Source organism: Drosophila sechellia, chromosome 3R (genome assembly GCF_004382195.2).
Source record: "Drosophila sechellia strain sech25 chromosome 3R, ASM438219v1, whole genome shotgun sequence".
NCBI classification, from domain to species: domain Eukaryota; kingdom Metazoa; phylum Arthropoda; class Insecta; order Diptera; family Drosophilidae; genus Drosophila; species Drosophila sechellia.
This window is the reverse complement of record NC_045952.1, coordinates 23,305,258-23,323,828: the sequence shown is the minus strand read 5'-3', so window position 1 is coordinate 23,323,828 and position 18,571 is coordinate 23,305,258. Positions and strand designations below refer to the sequence as shown.

The 18,571-nt window shown below is 46.3% G+C and overlaps 2 protein-coding genes across 2 annotated transcripts; both read right to left on the bottom strand.

Annotated features, from left to right (window-relative positions):
- Window positions 1-78: 78 nt before the first annotated feature.
- LOC6607797 lies at window positions 79-10,922 on the bottom strand. Its single transcript, XM_032721288.1, has 7 exons — window positions 10,415-10,922; window positions 8,680-8,988; window positions 8,487-8,613; window positions 4,371-4,760; window positions 3,574-4,301; window positions 3,233-3,508; window positions 79-3,177 (listed from the first exon to the last, which is right to left on the bottom strand). The coding sequence occupies exons 2-7, from the start codon at window positions 8,972-8,974 to the stop codon at window positions 146-148; spliced, it is 4,848 nt and encodes a 1,615-aa protein (XP_032577179.1). The 5' UTR covers window positions 8,975-8,988; window positions 10,415-10,922; the 3' UTR covers window positions 79-145.
- Window positions 10,923-13,428: 2,506 nt separating this feature from the next.
- Window positions 13,429-15,037, bottom strand: LOC6607795. Its single transcript, XM_032722154.1, has one exon. The coding sequence runs from the start codon at window positions 14,860-14,862 to the stop codon at window positions 14,611-14,613; it is 252 nt and encodes an 83-aa protein (XP_032578045.1). The 5' UTR covers window positions 14,863-15,037; the 3' UTR covers window positions 13,429-14,610.
- Window positions 15,038-18,571: the final 3,534 nt, after the last annotated feature.

Sequence of the window (18,571 nt, the reverse complement as noted above, 5' to 3'; positions counted from 1 at the left end):
ATATCAGAACTTTCTCAGTTTCAAAAGCCTGATCTTCCTTTCCCATGGTATATACGAAATAAGAAACCACAATTGACAGATAGTTTGATTGAATTCTTGCCTTTGAAAATAAATAAATAAGCAATCTAGGTTTAATTTGGAATTTCTAGATACTGTCCGCTGCCGCCACCGTGGTCACCTCTTCCGCCTTTTTAGTGGATTCCGATCTGGTAGGTGGAGTCTCCGGCCGAGCCTTTAGATCCTGCTTTAGCCAAGCATTGTTGAAGTTCTTGATCGGAGTGGGCACCTCTCCCGTGGGCGCCACATCCATATTGACGGCAGGCGGTTGTGGCAGTGGTGGCTCCTCGCTGGCCTTATTGTAGATCACCCAGTTGTCCGGTCTGTCCGGTTTGGTCAGTACGGTAATTGGTGCGAACGCCACACTGGCCAGTTGCTTTAGCTTCTGCGCCTTTAGCCGCGCCTCGGTGTTCCCATTCGCGTCCACGTAGTCGTCCGTCGTCTCGTCCGCAAGGATGCCGTTGGCCAACTGCTTCCCTAGGCTGTCCGGAAAAACGGTCACCTTGCTGTTCGTCACACTTCGACTGGAGGTGGACAGCATGGGCTTGGGCACCTCAGTCACGTAGCTTGTCCGCGTCTTGTTCTCCAGCATGGGCATTACGTAGTTGTCGTCCAGTGAGTTCACGTTGTGTCCGGTCGAGATGTGGGTCGCGTCTCGCATCAATTGTGGTCGCATGTAGCCGTCCTGGTCGAACTTCTTGGTGGTCAATTCGTTGAGGTCCGTCTCCTTTCGGGTCTCCGTCTTGTCCAGGTCATTGCTGGGCATGTCTTCGTCGTATACGTAATCGGTGTCGTCATCAGGTTGGTGGCTCTCGTCCGTGGTCAGGTTGGAAAGCGTTCTGCTGACATAGTCGTAGTCCTGTAGGTACAGTTTGTGCTCCGTATGGGTCAGTTCGTTGCTGTTGTTGCCCACTTCCTTGAGTTCGGGTGTCCGTCCGTAGAATGTCTGTTGATGTGGTCTTTGGGCGGAACTTGATCCGGAAAATGGGCTGGGATTTCGGTCAGTGATCAGTTCTCTGTCATAGTACAGTTGGTTTTGGGCAGGAGCGTAGTCGGGCCTGTAGGAGGAACCTCCGCCCTGACTTGAAACCGGTCTTGGATAGGAGCTAACTACTGGACCCAAGTCCGGACTGGGACGTGGCCGTATGTTGAAGCTAAAAGTGCTGTCCGCACCATTGGCAGTTGCCACTCCCGAAATGCTGCCAAAGTGCCCCGCACTCACTGCGCTGCTGGAAGCATGCAGGAACCCTGATCCGGGATGGCCGCCAATCTGGGAACTGGTGGCCACCGGATACGAGTGCACCGAGGGCGGTCGCGGGGAGTATGAGGCGGATGGACCCCCAGTCAGTATGTGCGAGTTACTGATCGGACTGTGAACCACATTGTTCTCGAACTGGGCTGGCTCCTTGTGGCTCTGCGAGATCGGAGATGGAGTCGTGGGCATGGGTCGTCGAATCCCCAAGGGATTGAAACTGTTCGTGGCGAAGGTCAGAAAGTTCTGGAAGATGTTCGGTGCCCGCGTTGTGGTCCGTCGGTCGTCGTTGTCGTTCAGATAAATGATGGTCGGTGGCTTCGTCCTCACTCCCTGGTTACTGATCTCCGCAATCGGTTGATGGTAGCCATAGCTGGGCAATGGAATTGGCGTGGTACTGGCGTAGTCCATGTAGTGTGGTGCGTAGTTCGGTTTGTTGGCAGTCGTGTATTCCGCGTAGTCAGAAGTCGATGGTCGTGATGCGGGATTCTTGTTAGTCTGTCGTATGTTGATCTCAATCTCGTACTGGTCGGCGTTCGGTCCGTTGACCACCACTTTTTGGGGTCTCTCGTAGAGCGGTCTGTTCTGGTACTGTCTCAGTTCCACGGCCCTTTTGGTTGGCTTACTAACCTTAGGTGCCTTGGTCTGTCGCGTGGAGCGTTCCAAGCTCGCGGTGGAGCTGGTGTGGATGTCTCTCGGGGTAACGGTACGGTTGCGTTGGATGTGCAATAGTCTAGAGTCTGCTGTCTTGTCCGGGTTTTTTCCCGCTGGATGAGGTTCCATCTTTCTGGCGTCACGTCTTTTAGTTTCCGGTTCATCAGTAGACTTGTCCATGGGTTCAATGGAAGTGTTCTTTTTGGTCTGTTCTGTTTCATTTGTCTTCGAGTCATTTCTGTTTTGGTTTAAGTCCGTCTTGGTCAGTTTTGATGGATCATCCTTGCTAGCCCTCACTTCCACTACTTCCTCCATGTCCACCACTTCGTCTGCGTCCTCGTGAAACTCGTCGTCTTCGTCTGTCAAATTTCCTGGTTCTGTCTCCTCAGCCGTGGCATTACCTCCGGAGCTTCGTAGCTCTACGGGCACATTGTTGATGATCACCCTTCTTTTGGGTCCCGATCCCTCTGGTCTTCTCAGATTTACGCTCTTGATGTTTAAAGTGATTTTGGGGGACTTGTCCAGCTTGTTGTTGACTCCACCCACGGGTTTTCTAGTGGTCTGTTGTCGGTTGTTGGTACTGTTCTTTTTGGTCACCGTCTTGCGTCTCAGGTCAAGTTTGTCACTAACTTTGGTCGAGTTTCCGTTGGTGGGTCGATGGAAGCCGCTGACGGACGAGGGACTGACCTCCACCTGTGGCTTGATGGGTTTTACCCGGTTTGAGAAGCCCGCCTTGTCCTCCTTTATGACCTGAACCGATCCCAACTCGGGTTGCCCAATGGTGAAGACCTGTTCGGGCACCTGTTGATTGTGGAAGGGATCTTGCTCCAACCACGGACTCAGATCGATGGGACTTAGACTGCCCACACCACAGGTCTGTCGCTCGTTGTCCTCGAACTCCGCTGGAATGAATATGTGGGGCTGGAGGGTGCCACCACCCACCGTGCGGCAGAGAACTTGGGCAAAGGACACGCGGCGCACAGAGTGCAGTTGGGCGGGCGTGAAGGAGCTCTCGAAGCCACCATTCTCGTACCAAAAGCGGTCACCCCGCCTTGAGTTACTGAACTGCTGGGCGATGATGCAGGCGAAAGTGGGACCCACCAGGCCACCCACCACAGGACGCTCCGCGATTCCGCCCACAAACAGATCGATGTCGTGGACGCTGCGATAGGCGTGGCCAATGCGCTTGGCGGACTCCGGACCCACTACGTTGGCTGAAATGGAAACGAGAAGGTGAGCACTTTAAAGATGAACTTGGTCACAACATACCGAAGTCATCCCAACTGAGAATGGGACTTAGACCACAAGGCACTCGCCAAGCGCTATACGGAGCAATGCCATGATCCCTGCCCCGTTGGATGTTGATGGCAGCCAGGTCCAAGCCAAATGGAAAGCCAGGTGTTTGAAACAGGTGATTGGTCAGCTCGGGGGTGATGAACTCATCCCTCTTCAGAGCCCTTTGCGAGGCCAAGCCGCGTATAAGACGATGCAGTGAGCCCGCCGAACCAATGTCACCTCGCTGAAACTCCTCATGCAGGCTGACATCTTTTAGAGGACATCCAAAGTTAATAACATATATCTCAAGTGGCTTAATCCAGCTCCAGACTCACTGTTATTAATCACATTGTGATGACGATCGCAGCGGGTGTAGGAATTCTGGACCAGCGAGTGGCCAAAACGGAAGGCGGCGGCTGCAAAGGCATTGGCAACCGTGGGATTGACCTTTGAACTATAACGTTCGTAGTAGCCGGAGGGCATCAGCTCCAGATCGAAGAGCTTGACCACCTCCCTGCCCAGAATGACGGGCAGGAACTCGCGGAAGGTGATGTGCTGGAACATGGCGCCCACAATCCTGCGCGTTTCTTGGTATACCTTCTCGTCGCTCCAGTGGGGATTCAGTTCGCTCAGCTCCATTGCAATCCGATTGTGTTCGCCCACCCAGACGTGGTGCATGGCCAGCAATCCCGGCTGCTCACCACTGCGTCCATCTCCGGAACGAATGCACTTGGTGGCAATCGCTCCGCGTTGGCACACATCCTCGGCGGGATCACCGCGCCCATAAACGAGCAGACCGTGCCGGAAAACTCTCGCATTGTCCGAGGACTTGGCGCTGTTCGAGTAAATGGGCGAGGCGTCGATGTAGGAGGTCACCTGGTTGGTCTGCTCCCGCCAGGACAGCACGCAGTCGCGTCGCTGGGCAGGAGCCGAACGCAGGAACTCCAAGCAGCGCACCTTGAGCGGCGCCAGCCAAGGATCGTCCAGTGGCACTTTGATGGGAAAGCAGGCGGGATGGAAGTCCTTGCCGCCACAGCAACTGGGTATGGAACCATTGATGGAACTGTCGTAATACCAAACATCATATATGTTATCAATATACATTTCATATTATCCCATAGCTTCCACTTACCGCGGCTGAGCCGTTGAGGTCATGTCGTGGTCTAGCATCTGACCCCACTGGGCGATCATCAGGGTGAGCGGTGCGTCTCCCTCCCGCGCTCCATGCACCAGAAGGCTGACGAATCGCGACGAGGACAAGGTGCTGCCATCGGCGGAACTCCGAACCGTGTCCACACCATCGCCGTACTCCGGCGGCAGGAAGCGGTTGAAGGGCATCTGGGCGGCTCCCCATCTCGGCCGGCGTTTGTTGTTGCAGGTGCCGTCGTGGGTGCGGTACCGCTCCGAGGCGGGCATGCAGGGCGGCGGATCCCGCGGCGGACAGAGTCCCTCCAAGGCGGTCCGGCGCAGCGAGATTCGCTGCGTGTGCGACTGGCGGGCCAGCTCATCGATGTGCTGGAAGCTGTCGAGTAAAGAGATCGAGGCCAATGATGCAGACGGGTCAGTGGGCAGTGGGATGACGGTGCCAGGACCTCCCGGCACCATCATCCCGCCACCAGGTGAGGAGCACACGACATGGCTGCGCTCAAATTTCGTGATCGAGTGCCGACTGCTCGAGCCGCTGGCTTCTATTTATAAAACGCTCGACTGCGTGGCTGTTGGATGTTGGAAACGAGTTCGCCACTCGGCGACTCGGTGGATCCAACTGGGATCCACCAGCGAATTATAAGACCACTACCGTTGGAAAAACGCACAAGAAATCTGTGAGCAGCCGCTGGCTTTAATTTAACCGCTTTTGCTTTCCATTTGCCGCGTTTATTAGCAACTCTTTTTTCGTCAGTTTCCATTTCGTTTCAGTCCCGAGGGGTATAATCACTGGGTCATGGAACACACTTGCTCTGGGGTTTTATGGTTATAATGCGTGTTGATAACCAAGCAAAAGTGTGTGATATGGGAACTCTATTATATGATTAATTGTTTCTGGCATTACTTTTAAAACGTGACTAACTTTATGGCGTATAGAAAAAGGGAATTTCCTAAAAGCTTTTCCAAACTTGTACAAATATTTTTTCATTCTGAATTTATTCTTAAATATATATGTTCATAAAAGTTAAAAATGTAAAACAACTCTTTGAATTTAGTTCATGCGGCAAAAGTTTAGTTAAGTTTAGTTCATGCGGCAACAGTTTAGTTAAGTTGGTGTAAAATTTAATTTGCTTGTAAAAGTTTCGGTAAGTTCTTAAAACCTATTCAAAGTAATACTTGAATTATACCTATTAATTAAGCAGTTTTTGAGCAAATTAAAGTAATTTAACAATTGTGAGCTTCCCACCAATTGATCTTAGTCGAAAACGCGCCATTTCTACTTTCTCTTGGCTGGATCACATGTGCTGGCCAACTCGACTTCCTGTCCGCCATATAATTTCCTGCGATCTTTCGATCAATCTTCTAGGAGTTTTCACTTTTCCACACACGAACATCCACGTTCATTAGCCATGATTGAATGCCATTTTCGATGATCGCCCAGGGGATGGATGCGCAAGTGTATAATCGTTTCGGCACGTTTTTCCAGTTTTCCCGCTTGTCAGCAGGTGAAAGTGGAAAAGCATATTTTTTTCCCAGGCTTTAGTGCGCATTGTTCGCCTGTCATTGGTGTGCACAATTTTCGTATTAAGCGGTGTTTTATTCGAAGAAAAGCCCATTAAAGGTGCAAGCGCCCTTTGCCTTGGGTTCACGCGGCGTATACGCAATCTCTACGCAAAGCGCAGCCGCAACTTGGGTTTTCATTATACATTTTTTTTTGTATCTTTCGCTGGGTTCATTGCCCCCTAAAAGAGCAATAAAAAAGCACAATACACAACATAAACTTTCGTATATCTTCGGGAAGCTTGAGGCCGAATTGGCTGGTAGAAAACGAAAGTCGCCTGTTGTTTGTGTTTCAGTTTTCGTTGTTTCTTTGTTTTTTGTCTTTTCATCGCCAGCAGTATCAGTTGTACCGCCGCTGCCTCAGTCGGCGTCGCAGTCGACGTCGCAGCAGCTGAAGCTTTGCCTTTCCCTGTTTCTTATTTGTATTGTTGTATCAGTATTGTCGTATTGATGTAATCAAATTGCGAATGCCAAATCTGATGCTAGCCAGATGTGCCAGACGGTTATGTGTATACGCCATGTATGCACACACTATGCGATATTTTTCTAACGCTGTCGCTTTCTTTGGCTTCTAATTTGGCTAAATGCTGCTTTTGGCACCATTAACGAGCCCCATCGGCAGCGATCATCAGTTTCGGTCGTCGGTCGATGGACGGTTTTTTGTTGATATTTAATTAAACCAAACATGTTGGCCATTTCGTAATTTGATTGTGGACATCGGAGTGGAGCAAAAGGCATTTTCCATTAATGGCCAACATCATCATCAGCATCTTTTGTCTGGCAATTGTCTGTTTCTGGAGACGATGTCGTCTCGTGTCGCCTTGTCGCTCCATTGATTGCAATTACATAAATGCGATTTCGGGCACATTCGGCTTTGCATTCGACGCGGTCAGAGCTCATTGCACCTGAGTCGAAATCACCTGAGTAAATTGCCTTTTCGGCTGCCCCAGGTGAAAGTTCTCGGCCCGACGCGCTTTTCTGTGTTTGCTTGTGTGTGTGTGTGCGGAAAATCGCATGGGTTTTCACGGATTGTGAAAAGTGAAAATGCTGCCAGCGGAAAAACTGGAAAAACTGCAAGCAATCGTCGTTGGAAACGGAGATGGAAATGGAAATGTAGCTGGAGTCGGAGATGCTGGCGTCTGCCATTTCCGCTGGCCGGCTAAAAGAGGTCGTTTAACCCGGACCGCCTTTATTTACATTCACCCATCCTAAAACAGCATTCGAAAAATGAATACACAGGCGAAAAAATCGTATTCTCAGATAAATATTCGAAAAAATCTCAATACTTTTCAAATTACTTAAAAAGGTGTCTAAAAGTATGCTAGAAATGATATCATAGTTTCGTTTACCTTTGATAACTTTTTAAATATCTATACATAATTGAGATTTTTATACTTTAAGCTTAATACATAAATCTGTTAATTTGATCAGTGAGTTTTCTTGCTCTGCACTTAATACGGACCGATATGGTATTGGATTTTGATTTTGGATCGGAATTAAAATTGGATTCGGCTTTGGTGTCTTGCTCTTGTCTGCCAATTATGCGGCATTTCAATGTCAAAGTGAAAGTTGACTCTTAGTCATGAGCAATCGCAGTTGGACTCCCATCGTTTTTGGCTACGATTCGGTATTTGCAAGGGGGCACTGGACGGCATCGGGGTGTCCACTTCCACTTCAGGCAACTTCCAGGCCATTCGGATCCCCAGCCCCGACTCATTAGCTCTGCCGGCTGTGGAGCTGCTGCCATGGATGCCGTAGAACTCGTTAATCAAGCGAGAAAGTTGCCGGTGGTAATTGTGGGCACTTGGGGGGTGAGGCAGGGGCACTCGGGCGGCGGGGCGGGGGTCCTCAACTCAACAAATATTGCTTACTTTATTGCCTTTTGTCTTCACCAACATTTTTTGTTGCACACAAAGTTGTAGATATTTTTGCATTAGATTGCCCGGGGTCACAAACTCGAGAGTGGCCATGCCCACTTATTGTGATCGATCGGGGGGCGAGGGGTGCTTTCATTTTTTGGTTAGAAAAGTTGGTTAAGCATTTTTCCACGAATCACTCTTCACAGCCATCAATCAATATTCGCTACATAACATTTGAAGATAACTATATTCAAAGAATAAGAAATCTAGTTCATTGTTTTTTCGCCTCGTATGGAGTGGTTTTTAAGATAACAAAATATGAAAAAAAAAGTTTATAAGCTAAAATTTTTAATAAGAAGGCTTGTAAATACTAATGTAAATAGCTAATACTATATATATATATATATTACATACAAAAACATAAGTACAAAACTGTACTTCACAAGAACTACATTGTTTTGATTATTCAAAGGGTAAGTATATTAAGTTGACCTTAATGACCCCAACTACTTGACCCACCCTCGAGTCCACTTTGGTTTTTAATCACGCGCATTGGCTTTGCCAATAACTTTTTTCATATGTCATAGCCACATATTTGCGGCTGATGAACTTATGACCCGCCACAATCCACGTATCCAGCCCACATCCATACACACACCCAACCACAAGTACGTGGAACTTACTTTTTGCGAAAGGCCTTCGCTGCGGCGATGGTGGCATAGGCGGCCATCTCCCGGCGTTCCGAGTCCATGGTGGGGGCATTGAAGCGGGACAGCATCGCGGCCGGATGGTTGTCCTGCAGGGTTTGGCCTTTCGGGGAATTCGAGGAGTTGATTCAAGGTTAGGCAAAAGTGGCACTGGAGAAGAAGTACCCACCGTTGCGCAGCATCTCCGGCTGAATCCGACCGTACAACTCGGTCATGGCATCGAGACCCTGTCGCACACTCTGCTTCAAGGCCACATCCATCAAAGTGGGACGTCGCGAGCGTCCATTCCGCGTGCTCTGGAATGTCGCCTTCGCCTCCAGTTCCGGCTGCAGCTCCTCCTCCTGGTCCTGGTCGTGCAGCGGGATCAGCGGGCGAGGCAGCTCCTTGGTGGGCGGCTTGCCGCTGGCATTCTCCAAGTGCACCAGCAGGAGCAGCAACGCCACCAGAAGTGATGGCTGCAACATTCCAGCGGCGACTTCTGGAATGGTTTATTCGCTGTCAAGTTCAGTGGGAGAATAGGTGGCACAAGGAATCTTGTGCTCCAAGGAGGAGCAGCATGTTGTCATTGGGTTTGGGGTAAATAAGTCATATGTACGCATTCTTCAGTTAGATTGTAGGCTCCACAGATTTTCATTTTTCAATATATTCAAAATTAACTAGATGGGTAGTATTCTTCTTAAATATTTTTCGAACACATAAATATTATGTTAAATAAATAATATAAAAATTATGTCAAAAGGGCAAAAGGGCAAAGGGTTGCAACAATAAATACTTAAGCTCGATAAGGGGTCAATTAAGCATAATTATCAATAAAGTTACGTGGTTTTGGGTCGCCAATATCAATATCAATATCTTTTGCGATTTCAGCGATGCGATTACATAAGCAATGGCAACAACTAACGAGTATAACAGCGAAAAAGTAATAAATAACAGCGAAAAGCTTGCTATTATTTAATTTCGACTTTTTAAGCTGCCCACAGCTAATTACAATAATAAAAAAATGCACTTCAACTGCAACTTATTATCGCCTAACCGTTTTATTCTCTTTTTCCTGCGCTTTTTGTTGCAGTTCACTTTTTGTGCAGTTTTGTTTATTTCATTTTGTTTTGGCCGAGTGATTTTCGAGATGGTATTTATTTGAATACGCTTTTTAGTCGACAGTTGATTGAGTTAATTGGGATTTAAAATTATTTTATGTGGTGCCAAATTTTGAAACGAAAATAAGTATTTTTTAACAGCTGTGTATTTAAATAAGCGAAGGCCACGGAAAGCTTTAAATTCGTTGCATTTTTCCCAAATATCGCATTAAAAGTTAATAACTCTATTTATGTTATTTCATTGTCTGGCTATTCTGTTGTTTAATTTGATTACTTTACTTATTTGGCTGCAATGCGGAGTACTTTATATGCTTCAATGACCGCATAACAGGCGTCAAGATTGCCAGTCTATATGCAATAGGTATTTTATGGTAACTGCTCACTACCAACAATTTGTGCACTGTCCAATAGACCCTAGGCTACTTGGTGCCACAAGTACATAGATCTGCAGCTAGCTAGATTTAATGCTATCTACATATATTGTTGTAAAGTTTAAATCCAAGCACTGGCACATGAACAACGCATTTGATTTTCCAAAAATTATGCAATTAGTCTGAAGGCTTTGGGATTGCATAAGTACGTTTTTCTCTTCCTCGTTCAAGGGTCCGCGCCTCCAAAGCCACCTACATGTAATATATAATATAATAATAGCCGCCAGGAAATCGCGGGCCTAGTGAAATTTTACAGACCACCGGCTTTGGCTGGTAACTTGGCTGTAACGCTCACTTAGCCAACTGTGGCACTCCGGCCATTAATAATAATCAATTTGTTGGATGATCTTTTGCGCAAAAACGGAAATTGATTTACCCCAAGTGCGGTGTGCGCAATTTGTAGTTCGTAATTGCCGTGATTAACACCTGCCGCAATTAGCCGGTAACTTTCACTGCTGGTTCTACGATTTGGTAGTTGATCTGTGACTTATTTTCCTGGAGGCGACTCCTGGCAAAGATCTAGGAAGTCGCAAGTCCGCCGCACAACACACACCGAAACGAAAACTTTTTCGCGTTTGTATCTGGGATCGTCGTAAACCGAACTAAATCGATTCTCACCTCACGGCTGCCATTAGAAGCCAAAGAAGCAAAGATGCCGAGTCGCAAAGCCCGAGACATGCCACAGCTTCACCAAAATGAAAAAAAAAAAAACTGAAAAAAACCCACTTTGAGATAAAAAAGCACCAACGTCAACTCGAAAAAAAGAGTCTTCCAGGCAAGCGACCAGTTCTCCGCTGGCTTTCATTCACTGCCCGCCCGAGTAGTAGCTGTTGTTTTTTTTCCAGCTTTTTTCCAGCCCCAACACCCCGATTCTACTCTTAAATATTTATTATTTATTTTCAACTTGCTGGCGCTTATCGCCGTCGCCTCTTTCCGTATTCAAATCGAAGCGAGAGAGATAAAATGCCTTGCGGCTGCATAAAGTTCCCATTAAAGCAGAAATATAAGAAATGTCTCACTATGCGATCCGATCGCCATTCATCTGGATCCACTGGTCACCCGACCGACCAACCGTCCAACCAGCTCCACATCAAAAGATGCCCAGCTGGATGCTTTGCTCAGCGGACCGCTGCCCCTTTTTACGGACCGCTCCGCCGGCTTATCGCCCGCCGCCATCGAACTGCTTTCAATTAGAAGAGAAAGTTCTTGCCACAAGCGCATGCAAGAAAAAGTGAAAAAGTCAGGCAGAGCGAAAGAGCAGGAAGCCGAAGCACACTCGAGAAGTAAAAAAAAAGAATAATCAACAAAGAAATGTTGTTACCGGCGGGCAAGAGGTGGCTTTTACTCTTAGCCACGTCGGGATCACATGGGTCATCCGTAAAAATTGCACCTCGCGAATTAAGATGTGATGTATCAGCCCCAGCATGTGACAACAATAACAATAACAATCGCTATAGCTATAGCTCCCGGCCCCAAGATGGAAATCGAGCAAACTATACTTATACCTATGGACTGGACCGAACGGAACCCAGCGAAAATAAACGCAGAATATGCATAGAAAACAAATGACATCAGCAATGCAAAATGTCTTAAAATAGAAGTGGGTATGGAAATAGTGCCGCTGGCAAAGAGTTTTGACACCGTTGGTCGTCGAGAGTCGAGTGCACTAGGGGATCTGGGTGATGTTATGCCACACATAGCAATGAACTAGGTATGATAGCTCTATGTTAAGATCTAGTAAATTCCTTTCCAAGTAAAGTATAAAGAAACTTCACAAATATTTCAAATTCTTGAGCACACTCAGATGTTTTCAATATTTTCGAGCTTGTATGCGGACGTAACTCAAATTAGAGGGAATTTCCAATTGCGTGCGCATAGAAATAAACACGCATCTTCAATTCTTATATGTACTTCCCGGAAAGAAAATTCAAAAACAATGAGTACTTCAAATAATATATGTCTTCCTAAAACAAGCCAACAATTTATTACTGATAGTTATAGCTAGAAACATACAGTAATTCCAAATTGTTTGGGGTAATACTATTGAACTACGAAGATCCCGAGATTTCAAACCGCTTACTCATGAGCTTGATATTTCCCCACACTTTTGACTAATCCCCGGATTCTCGCCGCTTGTCGAGTGCTTTTAGCTGCACTTACACGTAATGTTATCAGATCGAAATCGGTGATGAAATCGGTTGAGAATCGGGCTAAACCGTAGAGTTGGATCATCAACTGCGCCGCAGCTGCAGCAATTTGCCCGTAGACAGAGTCAAAGGTAAAATATAATGCAGAGGAGAGCACTCTAAATGGGCTCAATTAGCATTCCCCATTACCCATTCCCAATCCGACTGGCTAGTAATCCACATCCGACGGTGGAGCGGTGCATTGGTGGGCGTTGCATTACGTATACGCCACGTAAATTAAGTATACGTAAGCAAATGTATTTGCTTGACAAGAGCCACGCACTTGGTCAATTGGATTCAATTGAACTGTGAGCGCCCTCCAAAATGGGGGATAAGAATGGAAACGAGAGATGGAGCACAAAAAGTCGAATGACAGATACCTTTTCTTTAGTTCATATTTCAATGAAAGAGAAGAGAACATAATTTCGATGGATTAAAATTGAGTGTGCAAGAATATATAATAAAATATATATTCGTTATCAGATATCACCTGCTATTGGCAATCGAATATCAAAATTCTCGGAAAAACCAAAAAGTTTTATAATAGCCTTTAAATATGTATTGGCTTTCAAGGTTTGGAACTGTCTAGCACCCTGCGAAAGTGTATGCATAAAAAACCCCAAAAGCTCTGACTTTGAGTCCCAAAGGGGGAGGCGTGGTGAGGGGGCGGCGTGGGCGTTAAGTGGAATCGGAATGGAACTGCTGTCCCAGCGGCGATGACGACAGCTGCGGCTCTTTGGGAGCCACAAGCTCGAGACTGGGTCACTGTTACGAGCGTAAGAAGCGGCGAGTGCCAGTGCGAGTATGAGTGTGAGTGTGTGGTCCGCTCACGCACACAGTGACAGGCGGACCCGGAGTGCTTCGTAATTAGAAGAGAGGGCGATAAAGAGTGCGAGACGGCGACAGAATACGAAAAGAATCGCTGGAATAATAAAATAATACACGAGGTTGCCTTTGGCGCTGCCTTCTGGCCGTAGAGTTCGCTTTCGTTTCGCATATTTTACGTTTCCCCCTCGCTACCCAGTGTAATTTATAATTTATTTGAATGTTGTGTATTTTTTTTTTTTTGCTGCCCCTCTTATTTCTTACTTTCACAGGCAGACGACCGGCAGAAGAAAAGGGTTTGCCCCCAAAAACCCGCCCCCACTCGACAGTCTACAGTCCATTGTCGGGGTAATTGAAATCGCGGCAGTCGAAAAGTTTCTTCCATTTTCAGTTTTTATTAAAAGTTCGATTTTTATTCGCCTTTGTTGGGATTAGCTCTATAAATAGATGTACAAGTAGACATACAGTTTAACATTATTTCATAGGTATAATAAATATATTGTAGATGCTCCGCTCTCTAAACTAAATTCTCTCTTTCGAAACATTCGCCACTTACAGCACTTCACTCTGCGTTTAATCGCGTTCCGCTGCCATTTTAGTACGAATCACTTGAGCAAACACCATCCACCCATTTGGGGCACAATTTTGAGTTTCCTCTCCTCGTGCGGCACATACAATATGATTATTAGAGTAGTAACAATAGTATAGATGGTATTAAAGATTAAAGATTACGCATAGGCATAGTTATGTTTATATGGTTTACATGGTGTGGGGGTGTGTTTAGTGTGTGGGCTACGTGCCCTGCGTTTTGAGCTGCACCTGGAGGCACCTGGAGTTATCTGGAAGCATCCAGACTACTCACTCGCAGCCCAAAAATCGCGGGGCTCGTGAACAACAAAACAAATTTAAACAACATTGTAAGATGAGTGAGTGTGTATGCGTGTGCACTTACAAAATAAAACAAACTTACAGCTAGGCGTGTGTTTTTTGTGTTTCGTGTATAGCTAAAGTATTGCACTATGTTGTGTGTGTATGTATATAAATATGTATATGCAATAAACAATTTACATTGATTCATTGAGTTCTGCTGAAGCTTACAGGAGATGGAGAGAGTTAGAGATAGTGTGGCAGACAAAAAAAATTATGTGTATAAATATGTGATGTACTGGTTTTTACTTTTTTTGTTGTTTTCTGTTTTTTTGGATAGTTATTGTTGAGAAGGAATGTCGTAAACACAGATTGCCCTGTCCCCTGCCAACACTTTGAAGCCTCTAACGTGATCCGGGGATCACCCATTCGGGTCATACGAATCGAACTATTTGGATTACCCATTGGAATCTTGGGAACTACGCGAATTCTTTGCGATCACACTGAACTCGAATCCTTTAGATCCTTAAAGTGGCGCGAATTCTTTGTGTCATATACAAATCCAAATCTCCGTGTTATCCTTCCTCCGATCAGCCAGAGATCCCCCGCCGACAATCCACAGCACAGCACTCGACCGCTCCAGCGACCGTTCGTCCCGCCCCGTCCCGCCCTGCCCCCGTCCTCGCGCTGCCTCTCAGTTGCGCCTTTCGCCCGCTCGTGCCGCCTGCCGCTGCTGCTGCTGTTGCTGCTCCTTGTCGCGCAGCTCCTTGATGGCGCCCACCGTGCCGAACATCACCTTGGCCGTCAGCTGGGCGCGGGGCGGACCGCCGGACTTGCCGCTGGTGGCCGCCTCGCGGTCCAGAGATGCATTCGCATTGGCGTAGGCGTTCGTGTACGAGACGTAGTTGTTGTTGAGGTCGCGACCGCAGCTGCACTGATGCGACATGTTGCACGTGATGTGGATATTTTTGTTGTTGGTGGCTAGTCCGCTTTTATATATATTTATTGGGCGATTTTCGGCGTGGCGTGGCGTGTGGAGCAGTTGATCCGCTTGCGGTTGTTTGCCAATTGATCGCGCCTCGCAGTCGCTCACACTTTCACAGACTCACTAGAACTAATTTCGAAAAGCTGTGGTGTTGTTTTTGTGGCCAGGCCTCGCTCGGCAGAGGCAGCGGCAGCGGTGCCAGCGCCGACGCCGGCAGCGATGAGCAGAGAGAGAGCTGTCAAAACAAGAGAGCACTGCGATCAGCAGCTGTTGAAACAGCGAGAGCTTGCTGCCGACGTCTCTGTTGCAGCGCCTGTGCTGCAGTGAAATGATAAATTTCTCTACACCGAAAAAAAGATAAAAGTCCAGCATATTAGTGTGGATTTTTAGTAAACGGGATCCATTGGATGGAGGTTCCGAATATATATGTAAGGTGTGCTGATGTCGTTAAAGGAATTTTGAATTTGTTTGAGTTTATAAAGCATACTTTTTGGTGTCCTATAGCTGTATTTCTGGATTTCTGAGCTAAGGCAATCATACTTTCCCAATGGAGCTAATGATAAACTCTTCTATATTTACTAATATTAATTATAAAAGTTCAGATTGCTATAGTTTTTCCCAGTGTACCGTCTGCAGCTGATCGTGGCTCTCTCTGTGCAGCCGCTGCTTCTGCTTCTGCCTGTGCCGCAGTCGCAGTCGCTGCCTTTGGGAGAGCTTTCTTGATTGCAGCGAGGAGTGTTGTTGTGTTGTTTCTAATGCCCCTTCACTCTTCCCATCAACCATCCCCCACACAGCCCCCTCTCACCCGCTCACAAATTGACGACGCTGCGCTTGTGTAATCTTTACGTCGTCTTTGTATGTATTTCTTTATTTTTGTCTTATTTCTCTTTCGGTGGAGGTTTGTTTTTGTTGTAGTTTTACTCATAACAATTTGCGAATTCCACAGGCACGCTCGCAACAACAATAACAACAAAAACAACAACAAACGTCAGCAGCGGCAGCAAGTGAAAATCACTAAGCAATGCAGCGACTCACCTGTTTACTGTTGTTGCTGGCATTCATTAAGTTTCATTCACCTTTCGCAGCAGGCTTTATATTGTAGCTTGTTTGTTTGTTTAGCTTTTTTTGGCTATGCTTTTACATAATTGAATTGATCATACGTACTAAAGGCCAATGAGGAAATGCCTTTCTAACAGCCTGAACCTGACCCCAAAAGAACCGAAAAGAATTTCCAACTGGATACGAGAGAGCGAAGAAAACGAGCAAAGGTGAGACAAGCAAACCCAAACGCATTCGCTTTCGATCGATCGTCACTTTCCTCGGCCAGGAGAAGAAGAAGAACAAGCAGAAGAAGAAGCAGAAGACTCGTACTACCAGTTTTCTCCAAGAACCAAAAAGTCACGGTGACCCATATAACATATAGCACCGCAGTCGCTGCTGACGTCAACAGAGCGACAGACAGAGAGAGAGCGAACGAGTAAGAGTACAGAACAAACGCTAGACAGAAGAAAAGAGAAAGAGAGGGGGCACTATCCGATCGAAAAGAAAGCGAAAAAAGAAATTTCAATGCAGCGAAGCGTAGAATGGAGAACGTATGTTTGTGCTTGAAGTGCCAGCAAACAAACAAACACTGGCACACACGCACGCACACAAGCGCAGGTGATCGTTTGCTCACCTACTTACATATGTCGAAAAGTGTGTCATCGCAGCGAGAGCGAAAGAGACCGCAGGAGAGAGTAGAAGCTGCGCCAGAAGAGCGAGCAACATTCTTTGCCGATTTTACGACTCTTCCCGGCGCACTTGCATATGTATGTACGTATGTATATGTGTGTTACCATATGCACATACATACGAATGTTTGTGAAAGGCAAGTGCTAACAGTTGTGGCTAAAATAATAGTGCTAACCAGAAGTGTCCAAAAATATACGACAATACTTCTCCACAATGTTCTTTAATTTAAGACTAAATCATTGTTGTTATCCATTAACTAAGTTAAGAGTATCTATAGGAAGTCTATGTCAGAGATCTATTCCGATCTAAATTTGTTCCTGTAATAAACAAACATGATTTAAACTTATTGTCATCCCATTACCTCTATCCCATTGGTATTTCATCCAGATGCTATTTTGGGCCTGTGCATGACACCCACTCACACATCCCCCCACGGATTCGATTCTGGCCAAAAGACAGCCGCGTGTCTTGGTCGTAAATCTTCTCAGCTTTCGTCTCTGCTCCTCTGAGCAAATTCGCCCTGTGGCCAACTTCTAATTATAAATGCATATTTATGCTGCCAGTTAGTGGCTTCCACTTGCCGCTGCCATTGTTGTTGGCCAAGTTGCTGATATCTGACGCCACATAAGTTCATCTGAATCTCAAGTGCACATTGCACTGCGTTTTTCTCATGCGCAGAATCAATTAAAAGAGATGAAAAAATCCCAAACGAAAACTTGTTGGTGGGAAAAATCTCCGAAAACCTGCATAAGAATCGTGATTTTCCATTTTTTATTGTTGTTTTGGTTATATGTATATGGTTTTTGTTTTTTTTTTTTTCGTCGCTCTAACAACTACAAAAATGTTTTCGCCTATGCATTTTTTCGGTGGGAAGTCAGTGTGCCTCTGTGTGTGTGGAGTAGGTGTGGGCTAAACTGGTTGGGTGCCTCGTTTTTATTTATTATTTTTCTTTTTATTTCGGTCCGGCCAACTGCATGTTTAGTTTGGTGTCTTTGTTTTGCCTTATTTTGCCTACCGCGATGATGATTTATAGCTGAACTTGTCTTGGTGGCACAGCCGACCAAAATCGAATCGAATCGCACCGAGTCGCCTATCCATATCCTCCTTGTGGCCATATGTGCAGATTCCATATGCCAGATGCCGAATATCCAAATGAGCTGCTTGGCCTGTGATTAGACCACTGGGAAATTTATTAACCTGTTCCGGTGCGTTGACGCGCCAGTGTCAGGCCATCGAGATTGGCCTGGGCACGCTTTGGGCATGTTTTGGTGTTACGAGTCATGTCATTAGGGCCTGATTTATGATCGATGGCCCGTGGTGAGTATGAATATAGCCATTTACCATGACGTCCCCAGCTTGCAGCTGCATTCGTTGGCCATGGTATCGCTGCGATGCCAATGGCTTTCCACGAACTTAATGCCACACTAATGACGACTGACGTCATGAGCACAATTAGCCGCCATTTTTCGCAGAAAGCCATAAAAACGTATCAATTTCTAGGACAAATTGTAATTGCGCCACAAATCTCAATGCAATTTCGGTGAGTCCCCTGCTGTGCTCTTAGCATTGCGTATACGACCCGTGTGCCCAGGACATTTTAAGCCATATTCGGAAGGCGGATGGGTGGGTGGTGCTTATTTACTCAATATTTTCCAATTAGCCAGCGATTTTTGCTTTTATTCGTAATTAAACTATTTACAACTGAGCACCGTCTCAGCGGGAATTCCTTGGGTAATGGCTATTTCGCAGCTCCTTCTCCGCCTCCGTCTGGGTAATTAGCTAAAATGCATTGAAAGCGGATTGATGGGAAATATGGTCAAAATAGCCTGAAAATTAAGAAAGAACGGAACTGAAATGTAATAGTGAGTAAAATGTCATGTAAAATAATAAATATAGGCCTTTAGTCATTTTTAAATTTAAAAATTTCTTACTTCTTGGG

Excerpts from the sequence above, each read along its gene's own strand:
- LOC6607795 (XM_032722154.1), bottom strand. The coding sequence starts at position 14,862 with ATGTCGCATCAGTGCAGCTGCGGTCGCGACCTCAACAACAACTACGTC.
- LOC6607797 (XM_032721288.1), bottom strand. The coding sequence starts at position 8,974 with ATGTTGCAGCCATCACTTCTGGTGGCGTTGCTGCTCCTGCTGGTGCAC. Across the intron at positions 4,302-4,370 it reads ACCTCAACGGCTCAGCCGCG|TTCCATCAATGGTTCCATAC; the intron begins GTAAGTGGAAGC and ends GTATTACGACAG. Across the intron at positions 3,178-3,232 it reads TCTCAGTTGGGATGACTTCG|CCAACGTAGTGGGTCCGGAG; the intron begins GTATGTTGTGAC and ends TTTCCATTTCAG.